At 49.7% G+C, this 14213-nt stretch overlaps 1 protein-coding gene across 1 annotated transcript; it reads right to left on the bottom strand.

The window, feature by feature from the left end:
- Positions 1-249: 249 nt before the first annotated feature.
- LOC122379486 (fatty acid-binding protein-like) lies at positions 250-10219 on the bottom strand. Its single transcript, XM_043361723.1, has 4 exons — positions 9961-10219; positions 2054-2229; positions 1485-1586; positions 250-987 (listed from the first exon to the last, which is right to left on the bottom strand). Exons 1-4 carry the CDS (start codon positions 10025-10027, stop codon positions 922-924), a joined length of 411 nt encoding a protein of 136 aa, XP_043217658.1. The 5' UTR covers positions 10028-10219; the 3' UTR covers positions 250-921.
- Positions 10220-14213: the final 3994 nt, after the last annotated feature.

Below are 14213 nucleotides of genomic sequence, written 5' to 3'. Positions count from 1 at the left end.
GCGCCATTTGGGCGGCTGGGCGGAAAGGGGGTGCCATGGCCCCCATGGCCCCCCCTGTCTACGCCACTGCAAATACCTATTACGGCTTCATCGCTAATTGCGTTGGGTTGCATGATATTAGAGAGTAGCACACATACACTGCATATCCACATGAGCCGCGCCGAAAAGATGTTCGTCGATTGAATGGTTTTCCCTCTCCCAACACCTTTGGCGCTCACCCTCAAGCTGCAAATATACAAAATTATAAGCCACGTACATATAGATATATTGTGCGTAACTTGACCCATTGTATTTAACAAAGTATGAAACCTACGTGCGAGCGTATACCAGCCTATACATACCATTATATTATAGGACAGAGCATGACATGTTCACGAAGCGTCGCTTCATAGCATCTTATAAGCATTTTCATATTCGGCCTCCCTTTTCATTGAAAACACAAAGGCTTCAGATGACAGAGACAGGAGCCCGATCTAGTTAGTACGGAGCTTGGCCGGGTAGGCTATGCCACTAATACGTGTTTTTTATGACAGCTCAGTGAATAACAGCTTGCTCCGTAGCAAAGACCAAACCCCACTACACCGGACTATGAACATTTGGAGACTGAGAAAGAGTATATGGACTTTGGCCTTGACGGTTACATCATATAGATTCGCATTGCAACGGTTTACCCTCAACAGCCTTTGTGCAGGGACGAGGACTCCCATTAGAGTTTACAAATCGACAAAAACGAATACAAGAAATCGTCCCTCACACCCTGTAAAAATAGTGCGCCAATGTGCGGGGTCTGTGTTAGGTAGCAGCTGTTGGGCCGTGCAGCTCTCTCGCGGCGCATGGTCCGTGTCAGGGCGAGTGTGACGGTCCGGCGGCGCCCGCCGCAAGCCGCCGACCGGGCCGTCGAATCGCGCCCCATCCACCCAATCAAGCGGTGGTCCGGCGCCGGAAGTGTCGGGTCGCCTTCACACCCGAGTCCTTGTGCTCCAGCGTCTGAGAACAGCAACGGTAAGCTTACAGAAACAGCGGTACACCGATCTACGCACAAAAAGGCAGGCGGGACAACTGAAGGGTACTTCACTCGTCTTTTATTTTGCTGCTAACTTTGACATTTACCGTGCATTATTTAGCTAGCGATAATGTAATTCAATGTAATTGATCAGATTAAGTCCTTAATTTTAACAAAATAATATAATATTTTGCTAGAGAAAAAGAACATAATTTTTGCCTTCTTTCCAAGTAAAACAACTAACGACATAGAACACGAATGGGATTTAACACATTTCTTAACACGGAATAAACATTCAAACCTCCGAAACAAGATCTGCAAAGTGTTTTAAGAACTTAATAATCAATACGATCAATAGCACAACAGCACCATATGAATTCCAGCATCACCAAGATGCTCTGGTACATCGGGGCATTGCGGACTCGGCTGTGGGCGGCCGTGGGCGGCCGGACGAGCCGGCACGTTCAGTCGTCGCCCTCACCATGTCCATGCCGGCCTCGGTGAAGGCCCGCGTGATGACAATCTTGCCCTTGACACTATCTTGCTCCTGAATCAGCGAGTCGCCCTCTCTGCGGATCACGTTCTGCGGTACGGCGTGCAAACCAGTCGCCGCAGGTCAGACAGTGCAACTAGCGGCATACTTTGTACGACACTGACACATACCGAATTCACAGAAGTAATGTATGCATATTTGTTTGGAAATTTGCTGTGAAAAGGTGTATAGTTTTAAACATGAAGTATGACAGTCGTAGTTTTAAACATGAAGCTGTCAACAATGGTCGCTAACTGGATTTTTGGTTTCACCTCAAAAACCAGGTTAGATCCAGGTTCCAGGTTAGATCGGTTCACGTCAGGAGAGTCCCAAGGAGGCACCGATATATCAAGTTTGCATGAAACCGTTTTCGTGGCTCATCGCAATGCTGCTTAATGCTGCACCTGGTCAGTGCGCAATGCACAGTGGGCTTAGATTTTAAGCCCTGACAGACAGAAGCAACCGAGTCCAGTCTGAGCGCCTTCTCAACAACATCGCTACTATGTAATGCTTCTCACCTCAGTTTTATCTCCAGACATCAGAGAATCTTCAAACTTTTCACCAAGTTTGAACTTCCTGTCGAGCGTCTTAAGCATAGTGACCGTCTTGATGCGGAACGAATCCTCGCCTTCATCGGTCACTTCCACGCAAGGATGCGAGTTGCACATGATTTTCCGAGGAACCCATGGCACGCCTGCAACAGAACAATGTTTTCACATGTTTGAGAAACGTGTCACCTGCGCCGATCTGTCATGCTCCATAAATCGACATTAGGTACGCTAATGAAGTTTAGTGGCCCGACGGGGCGCGATTGGAACAGCGAGCCGCCTGGTCCGAGGCAGGGTCGGGAAACACGATCTGTGGGGAGGGGGCGAGGACGGGTAGGGAGGGAGAAACGGGATGGAGGAGACAGCCGTTAGTCTGCGGCAGAGGCCGTCGGGGAGTGGAGATGGACCGCGGACAGCGCGTCCCCCGCCCACCATCCCCACACGGCGGCCCCCTCTTCCCTTCTTTTTCTCTCTTTCTCTCGTTTTTTTTTAACTCCACTCTTTCTGCTTCGTTGTCTTTGTTAGTCGTCCTCAGTAATAACTACCGTCGTCTCACCCAGGGTTGTGGAAGATGAGGAGCGCAACCGAAAAGTGGGTGAGTACGGCCAACAACAGCCAAATGGGAATGGGAGCACGGGACAGTGGCGATAGAGGAGGAAACACTAAGCGTAATACGAAGGTAGCCCCACTCGTGCCGGCGAGGGGTCCGGTCGCGGGGGTCCGGTCGCAATTCATCGAGGCGGGATGGGCGTTGTTACACCTCCCCTCTATCTCGGCTCCTATTTCACATGGCGACCAGCGATAAGCTGCGCTCGAAAGGGCTTAACATATGTATCATGAAGCATTACTCGATCATTTTTATGCGAGGCAAAAGTAAAAAGTTTCGGTCTCCAGTGGTCATCAAACGTAGAATTACGCTGTATCTGACGTTCATTGGCGAACTGGCTTGCAGCTGCTAAACTAATCGATCACCTACAACGTCGCACAAAACGCATTTGAAAGACCGTTTAGCCCTCGCAGTTGTAGGGTGGAGGGGAGCCCAGCCAGCAATCCCACTCCGTTCCCGATCGGGATTTTCGGACCCAGCCCGCACCACCCCGATCGGGACCGGAGTGGGACGGGATTGGGAAATGAGACACTTTGTACGGGCTGGAACGGTCCGGATATCCCAACCTACCCCGCACGGCCGGTTGGGAGATCCCGCACGTCTCCGGACCGCCTTATGACGTTTTAACAGGCGCTGAACTCCGATCCCGATCGGGATTCCCCAAATCGCCCCGCACAGCCGGTTCGGAAATCCCGCACGCATCCGAACCGCCTTATGGCATTTTAACAAGCGAAGAACTCCGAAACTCCGATCCCGATCGGGATGTCCCAACTCGGCCCGCACGGCCGGTTCGGGAATACCGCAGGCATCTGGTATATTAACCGCAGTCTTATAACTGAAGATTGCTGTTATGCAGATGCGACCACTTTCCATGCGCCACTGCAACCCCCTCGCCTCTTCATTATTCTCCAATTGAACCTTCATAATGCCTGCACGACAAAATGAATTACATTGGACACTGAAATATATTCACAAATTTACTGGTTGCACACAGGTCAAATTTTTACAAATTCACAGCCTGGCCAGCATATTCGTGGCGTCGGCCATCATCTTAGCGCCACTGAAAGGCGCTGGCACAGCGGACTCACTTCCGGGGTTCACAGTCAATCAATAGTCATAATAGCAGGCCTGCGCCTTGTTCGTGTCGGCTCCTCTGCGGACAGTGTGTCCGTCTGCCGTCACGGGCTTCAGAGCCACCGCGAAACTAGACGGCTGGCATCTGGTCGGGCGGTTCACCACTGCACTGTGCGAAGAGAGCATCTGAAAATGACCAAGATGTAATTAATCAAAGTCTGGGACACACTAAAAATCACTAAGACATACCCACATCTGACATTTCACATGGTATGCCTGGTAATTCAGGTTTCAAACCTGCAATGCAACCATTAACGACACTTGACAATGAGACCAAACATCTTCTGTCCATGATAACTGATCAAACATGCGACAGCACGAGTGTAATTCACGTGCCGTACAACCACAACGAACAAAACAATTTCTATTACCTATAACTTTCCCGCTTCCTACATCACGGATGAAGTGTGCACTATACTCACCCTGTCGTCAAAGACGGACTGATTTCCCTGCAACGACAACAGTTGAACCGACCGCTTGCTAGAACCAGCTCAAAAGCAACATCCTGATGCAGCAGCTCAAAGGAGGGATCGACACTTGACCAACGTGGCAGCTAGACTGGCCGCTGCGCTCAGAGGACGCGCCTGCCTGCACGCGGCCCATCTGATTGCTTTTCCAGGTTTTCTGGGCCACCGGATACGGTGCCCGAAGCGCCTTCTCAGATTCGGTTAGGATAACAACGTAAATCACAAGCCTGTCTAAACATGGGATTCGATTGGGTTATCTGTACCGCGTCCCAACCGATAAGAATGCGGTCCGGAAATCCCGAGTCGCCCCTACCGCCGGCCATCGAGGTCCAGTATCGATTGGGACAACCCAAGCCTGCCCAACCCGGTAGGGACAAGTCGGGACATCCGGAGCCTATCCCGACCGTCCCCAACCGCATCCCGGACGAATTGCTGGCTGGGAGGGGGGGGGTAAACGGACCCCCACCCCCACCACCACCATGATCCTGAACCAAATGGCCTTGTTTCTCAAGACCATGCAATGCAGGCCAGAACGGCGATTCGGTGTAAGTCAGCGCATATGTGTACCCACACTTTTTTATATAAGAAACGTGTCACCATGTGGTATGGTATAGTCACCGACGGTGGGGGGGTCGGGGAGGGGGAGGGGGTCACGACCCCCACTCTTGAAAACCGGGGGTGTCAACCCCCTCCACATTTTTCGATGTTGAATATGATTTTTATTTTGTCAGTGAAGTTGGCGTCGACAGCATCAACAAATACAAACTCAGATTCAGAATCTCTCCAGGAGTTCCATTATAGCCTATAGGTCAATGACTGTAACCAGGTAATGGCAGCATGACAAGACAATATTTATAGCCAGCGCACCGACCGCGGAGGGCGGATATCCACTCCCCCCCCCCCCCCACTGAAGTTTTTCATGAATAGCGGAAACACCGCGGCACGTAGCGCCGCGAAATTTTGCATGACTACTCCCCCGTCAACTTTACATATTATGTGCAAGTTTGAACCTCCTACCTTTCAAGGTCAAGTCACCAGGGCCTCGTTTCATAAAGCGAGTCCGTAACTTATGCCGGTTTTTGGTCTTGTATTGCGAGTGGATGTGAAGCGATGACGATAGTTTGAATCGTTGAATTTATTTATCTTGCAAGCAAAAACAGAAGGGAGAAGGGGGAATACATTTATCGCTTTACATGCACTTGCAATACAAGACCAAAAACCGGCGTAAGTTACGGACTCGCTTTATGAAACGAGGCCCAAGTCACTTCGAATGACCCGACCTGAAATCACTTTTTGCAACTTTGCCCGCAGTAGATGTCAAAGTCCTTTGAAACACGTTGCAGGATGTAATGAGGTCATTAGTAGCTACAAGTTGTATACCTCGTAATTTTGATATCGATGACCTAAGGTCAGGTGAAGTTCTTGACCTCCTATTATACCCATACCTAAGTCAATAGGGGAAAACCCTACTGTCTGATTTTTTCACTAAAACGCGTCGAAATGGCCTAATATACCTTGAATGACTTCATACACGATCAACCTTGACTAATGACTACCTCGAGGCCTGTTTTGCTCTTGAGCAACTGTAAGGTCATGTGGCGTCACCAGGGGTTACCAAAGGTTTTTTGCTAATAGCTCCTTACAGGAACGAGATAATGCCGCGCTGAAGTTCTCATTGTGTTCAGCTCGTCAAGGCGCATCGAATGATATGCATGATGACCTGGAGGTCACGTGCTCTGAAGTCAACCTTTGACCTTGACCTTTCGAGGTCAACATATAAATACTATATGTTTCGATGCGGATCGACGAGAGAATCACGATGGTGCTACTTTGTTCCTAGCTTAGTGTTACTTCTAAAGTTATTCGAGAAAAACTCGAATTTCTAGCGCCGCTATTTGGACTATTTTGACCCCTGTGACGTTATCTTTGACCTGACCTGAAAATGACCTGAGTAAAAATTGTAGACCTTATCCGTATGTACCCCATGCCGTCTAATGCTTGTCGATATCTTGCTTCGTTCTCGAGCTATCAGGGGGCGGATGCCTAAACTGCCCCGAGCGTTCGTCTGAGTTCAGCTCAAGGATACAGATCAATGTTGACACCACCTTTTCCGGTCAGGTCATGACCTTGACCTTACGTCAAATTTTCGAATTGACCTTTGAAGGTCAAAATATTGTTCATTTAACGCGTCTCGACGAGAGAAGCGTGATGCCGGTCAAAGTAAGCTCACACGCAAGGTTTCAGTCATAAGTTATTGCAGAAAAACGTTCGCTTAAAAATAATCTGTTTTGGCGGTTTTTGCCCCCTGCAGGCTAAACCGCTGACCGTGTTGGGTCAAATCTGAGAATTACTCAGAAAGTGCGTTAACAGGACTACAGAGTGCGCGTCTCGACGAGAGGAACATTACACTACGGCTGGTATAAATGAGGTGACTCTCTTGATTCAAAAATTATTGCAGAAAAAAACATTTTTCGTGAAACGGTTATTTTAGATTTATTGCCATCTGCACTCTGCAGGTTAAACCGTTGGCCTTAGGTCAAATATGAGGATGCACTATGAGAAGAACGTTAGCCCGCGCCCCACTAGGGGTACTGGATTTCCACGCCCTGCTGGGGGGTTATAACCCCCCACCCCACCCCACCCCCTCTGTCTAACTCGGCTCCTGGGCCACGTAGCGATACGCGGAAGGCAGCGTTCGAAAGAGCGCCAAAAATAACGAAATTACTTCATTCACTTTTTGGGTCAGGTCAAAGGTCAGGCCACCAGAGGTCATTAACCCGGCAGTTGCTGGGGTATTTCGCCACCCACCGTTTGCTGGGGGGGGGGGGGCGTTAAACGCCCCCAGCCGATAACTCGAGAACCAATAGGCGCAGCGAAACGCACGAGGCGGCAAACGAAAGAGCGCGACGAGACGCTTCAGATGAGTACTTTAAAGTTGAATTTTGAGGTCACAGGTCGGGTCAAGGTCAGGTCAAACACCTGAAATCGGGATTTCAGTAGCATGGACTTCAGGACTTCGCTATGGGCGCCTCTCGTCATAAACTCTGTCCAAACGGTGCAAAATCCATCATATAAGGCCTACAAGAGTGTCAGCTCCATGTAGGGGTCAGTCAAGCATAGGTCAGGGTCAAGGTCAGGTCAACCGGGTAGGCACATATCCCCGAAAATCAAAACTGATATTCGCAGCCTGTGACACATGTTTTATAGGTAATTTGGGGCGTAGAACACGATGGTGACATTCATTTTATCATATGTGTACGTGTTTGGCTCAAAAAGTTCAATTTAAGAAATGCATGTATCATGGTCGTGAAGTAGTCACGAAAAATTGCCAAGATTCAGTTCAAGATTATGGAAAATGCGGAACGATAATCAATAATCGAAGATAGCCATTTGATTGATCATGGTATTGGCAGTCTAATGGCGTTTACGGCATGTCTGTATGTCTATTCTGTGATTTTATATGATTTTTTGAACATATGCCGTTTTTGGTCGAAAACTCAGAAATCATGACGTCACTAAAACCTCGATATCTAAAAAAATTTCCGACCGATTTTTTTGAAACTTTGTCACAATAAACTTCAATCAATTCCCTATAGGTACCCAAAATTTGGCGCGCCTGCGGCGCGCCGTTTTAATGCTATGGCCCGGCGAAAAAAGTGGGGGCGTTTAACGCCCCCCCCCCCCCAGCAACTCGCGGGTTAAAGGCAAAATTTCGCCGATTTTCAGGTCAAATGTCGACAATTTCCGACGCCAACGCATAACTCGGGAACCAATCGAGCTACAGCGCCGCGGAAAAGCGCATTTGATAGCCCTATCAACGCACTTTCTGAGCAATTCTCTCAGATTTGACCTAGAGTCAGCGGTTTTGCCTTCATGTGGCAAAAACTGCCAAAATAGCCGATTATTTCGGAGACAGTTTTTCTGCAACAACTTTTGACCCAAGCCTTGCACGAGGTTACTCTTACCAACATCGTGTTTCTCTCGTCAAGACGTATCGAATGAACTATAATTTGACCTTGACAAGGTCAACTTGAAAATTTGACCTCAGGTCAAGGTCATGACCTGACCGGAAAGTGTCATGCTGCATATCAGTCGATCCGTATCGTCGAGTTGAACACATCCAAGGCGTTTTCATCGCTCTAGCGTACCTTTATCAAAAGTTATTCGGGAAAAACTGTTAGGTACCTACCATTTGTGACCTGAGATGACCTCAGGGGCATAAGCAGGGGTCACGGATACCATTTTCATGTTCAGTGTGTCTTAGTTACTTTTAATCCAATGTTTGGGAGTGTTAATAATGACTTTCGTCCAAAAGCGGCGCCTTTCAATTTTCTCCCATTGACTAATAAGATCGCAAATATACGTGACCTTAGGTCATTGATATCAAAATTCTGATATATATATATATATATATATATATATATATATATATATATATATATATATATATATATATATATATATATATATATATATATATATACACATTATATATTGTACATACCTACTATTGCACTTAGCAATCGCTGAAAGATTCAAAGCGATCGGACACTCGGTGTAGCTATGGCAGACATTGAAACTTTTTATGAGGTCAGGTCACTTCAAGTGACCTGGTGACCTGACCTTGAACGACCTTGGTCTGAAATTTTTACAACATGTGTAAAATGAATGCATGATAAGGTGTGCCAAAAACGGCGCCGCGTTTTTTAGACATTTGCGAAAAACCACAGTTAAAAGAGCGGATTAAAAGAGCTATCGAATGCGCTTTTCCGCGGCGCTGTAGCTCTATTCATTTCCGAGTGATGCGCCGGTTTATCGAAAATTGTCGAAAATTGTCGACCTCTGATGACCTCTGTGAGCTGATCTTTGACCTCACCTAAAAAAAGTAACCGGAACAATGCCCTAATTTCAACGCTCTCTCGAACGCCGCCTACGGCGACGGCGTGGCCGTGCCGCTACGTGGCTCAGGAGACTAGTTAATTAGAATGAGCGGTTCCTCGCCCAGGGGTGGAGCTTCCTATTCACTTAGTGGGGCGCCTGCCCCACCAACTTGCCATTTTGCCCCACCAATAAGCGTTTTGCCCCACCAACTTAAGCCGATTTGCAGGACTTAACTGCTTAGCAAACCTATGTTTTTCGCATTGAGGAGCTTTGAAATGTCTGTGTAATGCAAAATATTATCTCTGTAATGAAAAGAATTGATTCATTGTTGAATTTTATCTAACTTAACAATCGGACATTGTAGGTTTGACAACTTTTTGCCCCACCAACTTTCCTGGAAAAGCTCCACCCATGCCCTCGCCCCCACTCCACCCCCCCCCCCCGCCGGCCACCCGAGCCCCAGCGGGGCGCGGTTACTTAGGGGGCCCGCGCTTACAGTTCGCCTCACATAGTACCAGATGCAGCCGGTTGTTGCCGGCACAGCTGATCGTCGAGAGCAGACCCACAGTGCATTTGTAGACCCACAGTCCAAGGCCCTACATAATGTGCCACAGACGCCACAGTCTGTAGGGAGACCCAGTGCATAGGCAGGTCCACAGTGTAGAGGCAGACCCGCAGTGTAGGTAAGCAGTCCCATAGTGCATAGGCAGGCCAACACACAGGGTTTAGATTAGATAGTCATACAATGATTAGGTAGACCCACATGCTATGTCTTTAGGCAGACCTACCGACAGCCGAGAAGAAGGCGTCCAAGTTCTCGCTGCTCTCATGCCGATACACGCCCGGGATGGTCATACCGGCGGCCTGGCACAACCTCACACAGTACGATCACCAGACTGGAGGCACCCAGACACTAAAACACGCGCAACACCCGACGCCTACTACGCCCTACCCCTTCCCCTGCCAAACACTCTACGCCGCGGCGCGACCTTGAGCTCCGGCAGCTGAGCCAGAAGGCCCTGGGCGCTTCTCGATGCGAGCGCCCCTGGCGGCTACATGACGCAACCGCCTGGAGGGGCGCGCCTCGACTGTTCCGGTCGGGCGGAGAGTCGGGGGGGGGGGGGGGCGTAGTGCGTACGGATGGTTGAAATGAGGTGCGTGCTTTACATTAACTTTAGCGTGTCGGTAAAGCTGATACACAGTCTAGCGTCAGTTTCAGAAAAGGGTTTTCTCCAATACCCCTCCTATGACCCAAGTCGTGGCCGGTGGCCATTTCTGTCCGAAATCTGTCCAAACCATGGATTTGTCGGAAAACTGTGCGAAAGCTGGATATGAAAAACTAAAAGCGTTGATAATTGATATCTTTAAGAACTAGCGTTAAACGTCAATTGGTATTAATCCGCGCCAGCTGCTGGGAGGGGTGTGTTTGAACCCCCCCCCCCCTGTGATTTTTGACACATCTTATCATGCATCAATTCTACACATGTTCGGTGAAAATTTCAGACCAAGGTCTTTAAGGTCAGGTCACTGGGTCACTTCAAGTGACCTCACCTCGTAAAAAGCTTCAATGTCTGCCATAGCTACACCGAGTGAGCAATTGATTTGAAATTTTCAGCGATTGATCAAAGCAATAACTTGTGTCCAAAATATATATCACGGAATTTTTATAACGGTTACCCTAGGGTCAGGTCAATTTCGCGACCTTCCCATTATAAGTCAATGGGAGAAAATTGAAAGGCGTCTCTTTTGGACGAAAGCCGTTATAAACACTTTAAACACTGCAATACAAGTAGGTACCTACCTAACTTTGACACACTGAAAATGAAAATGTTATCCGTGACTCCTGTTTACGCCCCTGAGGTCATCTCAAGTCACCAATGGTTTCCAGCAGTTTTTCGCGAATAACTTTTGATGGAGGCACGCTACAGCGATGAAAACGCCTTTCATGTGTTCAGTTCGACGATACTGATCGACTTTTACGCAACATGACCGTTTCGGGTCAGCCTCAGGTCATAACCTTGACCTGAGGTCAAATTTTCAAGTTGACCTTTCAAGGTCAAATTATAGTTCGATGTGCCTTGGCGAGAGGATCACGATGCCGGTAAAAGCAAGCTCGTGCAGGGCTTGAGTCACAAGTTATTGCAGAAAAAAACTGTTTTCGAAAAAAAAACTGATATTTTGGCAGTTCATTTGCTCCCTGCAGGCAAAACGGAAACCGTTGAGCTAGATCAAATCTGAGAACAATGCTCAGAAAGAGCGTTGATGATTTACTGATTCTACGTGATAAATCAGACAAAAAAAAAGGTGCCGTTCTCACATATTACTACTAACCTCTGACCTACTTTTCGAGACCATGTTTGGCCGGAATCGCGACTCGGCACATGTCGGCGTTGCAGTTTTTCGTGGTTTCAAGCATGTGATATGATATATTGCTCCCACGCATTAGGGTGGGTGTCAAGGTCACCTGAAGGTCAGGTTAGGTCATTGATCTTTGATGACTTTGGCTCACTTTTCGAGTTTTGCATGTTTCTAGGCTAGTTTTTGGAGGCTGGAGCTGAATTCGAATTTAGTAACCATTTGAACATTTTCGAAGTAGTTTTGGTGTCTTCAGTCTTCGTAGCATGTTACGAAACTGTTAGAGGCGGTTGACACCTTCTACGAATACTGGTCAGGTTGACCTGACTATTGGTTGACCTGGCCTGACCTGACGCGACCTGACCTAAATGCATGAAGACATCATTTGTGACCAAAACTAACATGATATTCGTGATCAGCACCTCGAAAAACTACTTAGTAGCCACACTTTACGTTTGCGACGTTCCAATAGGTCCCGATTTTCCCGAATTGTGGGGTCATTGACCTGACCGGAAAGGCCAATCAATGACCTAGGACCTCAAAATTGGGTAGCATCGACTTCCTCTCGTTTACGCGTCACGCACACTGAGTGATTGGCCCCCACTAAGGCAGACCAATGAGCGCACGGCTGGGAGCCCAAGCGACGCCGGTATCCGCCTGGGGCGGGGACGGCCGGGGTCAAGGAAGAGCGATACCAGCATGACCGTTGGCTGGCCTCCGCCTGCGGCCTGTTTTGACCCAGTTGTCAGCCGCTGGTGCCTGCGTCATATAGCAGTTTTCCTCCTACCGCTGGCGTAGAATCGTGTTACAGCGTACTTTTTATGATACAGGCCATGACCACACTACTGGGGTCCTCAAACTGAATGGAAAAGTTTGCCGAGCCGCCGCAGCCCATCACGCGATACTTTCAGGAGACTTTACATAGGCATTGCGTCGTGAGGCGGGATGTGTGAATTAGCACCTGCATGTGTGTGTGTTTGTGTATATTGGACTGATGTGACTGGATAAGGACATGTTCCGGTTCATGTATTTTTTTTTTCTCGCGGGGGAGGAAATGTGAGAGGAGGAAATGTGAGCCTCCCCTGTTTTCTCCCCTCATCACACATCAACATCAACGTTATCACACTTACAACGTTGTCACAGTTACATAAGAACGGATCACGCGCCACCCCTCCTCCGGGCTCCGGCTCCCGATTGGGGCGACGTGCGGCGGCCGGTGCGCGGCCGCTGGGTCCCGCCCCGTCCGCGGCGCGGAGAGCTGCCGCGTCCCTCCCCTGACGAGGACGACCGGGTCCAGACGCGTCCAGTGTCGGTCCAGCCCCGGCTGCCCCGCGGTGAAGGGGAACAGCGTCCCGCGCCCACTGACCCGGCGGCCCCGCAACGCAAGCGGACCGGCTCTGCCAGGTCCGGGCATCGCTGGGTGACCTGCAGTGCTAGCCACCGGGGAGTTCCACCGGCTCCTCCGCGTAGATTCTGAAAACATTTGCGATTTGATCAAGGATCTTGAAATTGTCACGTGACAATCGCCTGTTTGATGGACTAGAGAAGAGAACTTCTAAGTAATCACTTGACTAATACGTCCTCTGGCCCGTTTTCAGATTCCACCCTCCTCCGCGCAGGGGTTCCAGATTGTCGTCCTCTGTCATCCTCGTCTTCCGGCTCCTCCCACCCGTGCCGATCTCGCACAGGTGAACCCGGCGATGCCGAACCCGACCAGCCACCGCGGCCGGCCGCGGCCGGGGATCATCGGCGGGCGGGGTGCAGAGTAGCGGCCGTCCCGGTCAAGTTCATCCCAGCGGACGCGGCGGCCGGACACCGCGCTGGCCACCTCTGCTACTTCCAGGCCCTCCTCTCGTGTCAGCTCTGTGAGAGGCACTGCTCAAACGTAGATGGGACAGTCCGATGGTCCGACCAGGTCACCAGAAAGTGTCGATATAGGGCCGCGTTATAAGACGGCACACATATTTTCTTCGCTTGGCCGTCCTCTCCGAATATCTCGGGACACGCCTGATGGACCAGCTGACGAACCTGAAGACGGTAGCTTTGGGCGGGAAGACTTCCTTTATTCAGTGTCGCCAGGTCCTGTGACGCATGCCCTACAGAGCCGTTCGCACCACCGAAGTGTGCCTTGAGTTGTTCCGTCACTGGTGCTAGCGACAGCTGACCTCCAGTGTCTTTAATGCTGTTGACGACCGACAGGGCCCGTCCATGACACCTGGCCGCGATGATAGTTTCAAGCTTGGAGTCCGGCAGGCCTCCCAATTCTGCCAGTCTAGAGCACTGTTGGAGAAAGTCCTCCGGCCGGCCCGATCTGTCGTAAGTCGGGAAATCACTCACGGAGACGGACACCACAGTCTCCATATCTCATCCCACCGCTGCCACCATGTAACGTTGAAACGCCTCCGTGCACGCACTACCGATAGGGAGGTCCGAACACGACCGTAGCCAGTTACCGACTGTGTTTTCGTCTGACCTGAACCGCCTGCGGCGGAGCAGTGGCGACCCCAGTCACAGCCGCATAGGCACCTCGAGAAGAGCGAACAGGGAGGGCCCACAGTAACACACGTGTTCACCGGGTTACGTCGGGACTCGCCGGAACTGGAAGAGTGGAACCGGAAGTTTCGCTTTTTCTGTTTGTTTAGATACGTTTACTGCTATAACTTCTTACATGTCAGTAGCAAGTTCG

Source organism: Amphibalanus amphitrite, unplaced genomic scaffold, assembly GCF_019059575.1.
Source record: "Amphibalanus amphitrite isolate SeventyFive unplaced genomic scaffold, NRLGWU_Aamphi_draft 000079F_arrow, whole genome shotgun sequence".
Lineage (NCBI taxonomy): Eukaryota > Metazoa > Arthropoda > Thecostraca > Balanomorpha > Balanidae > Amphibalanus > Amphibalanus amphitrite.
The sequence above is the reverse complement of the archived record's forward strand: the minus strand, read 5'-3'. Positions and strand labels throughout refer to the sequence as shown.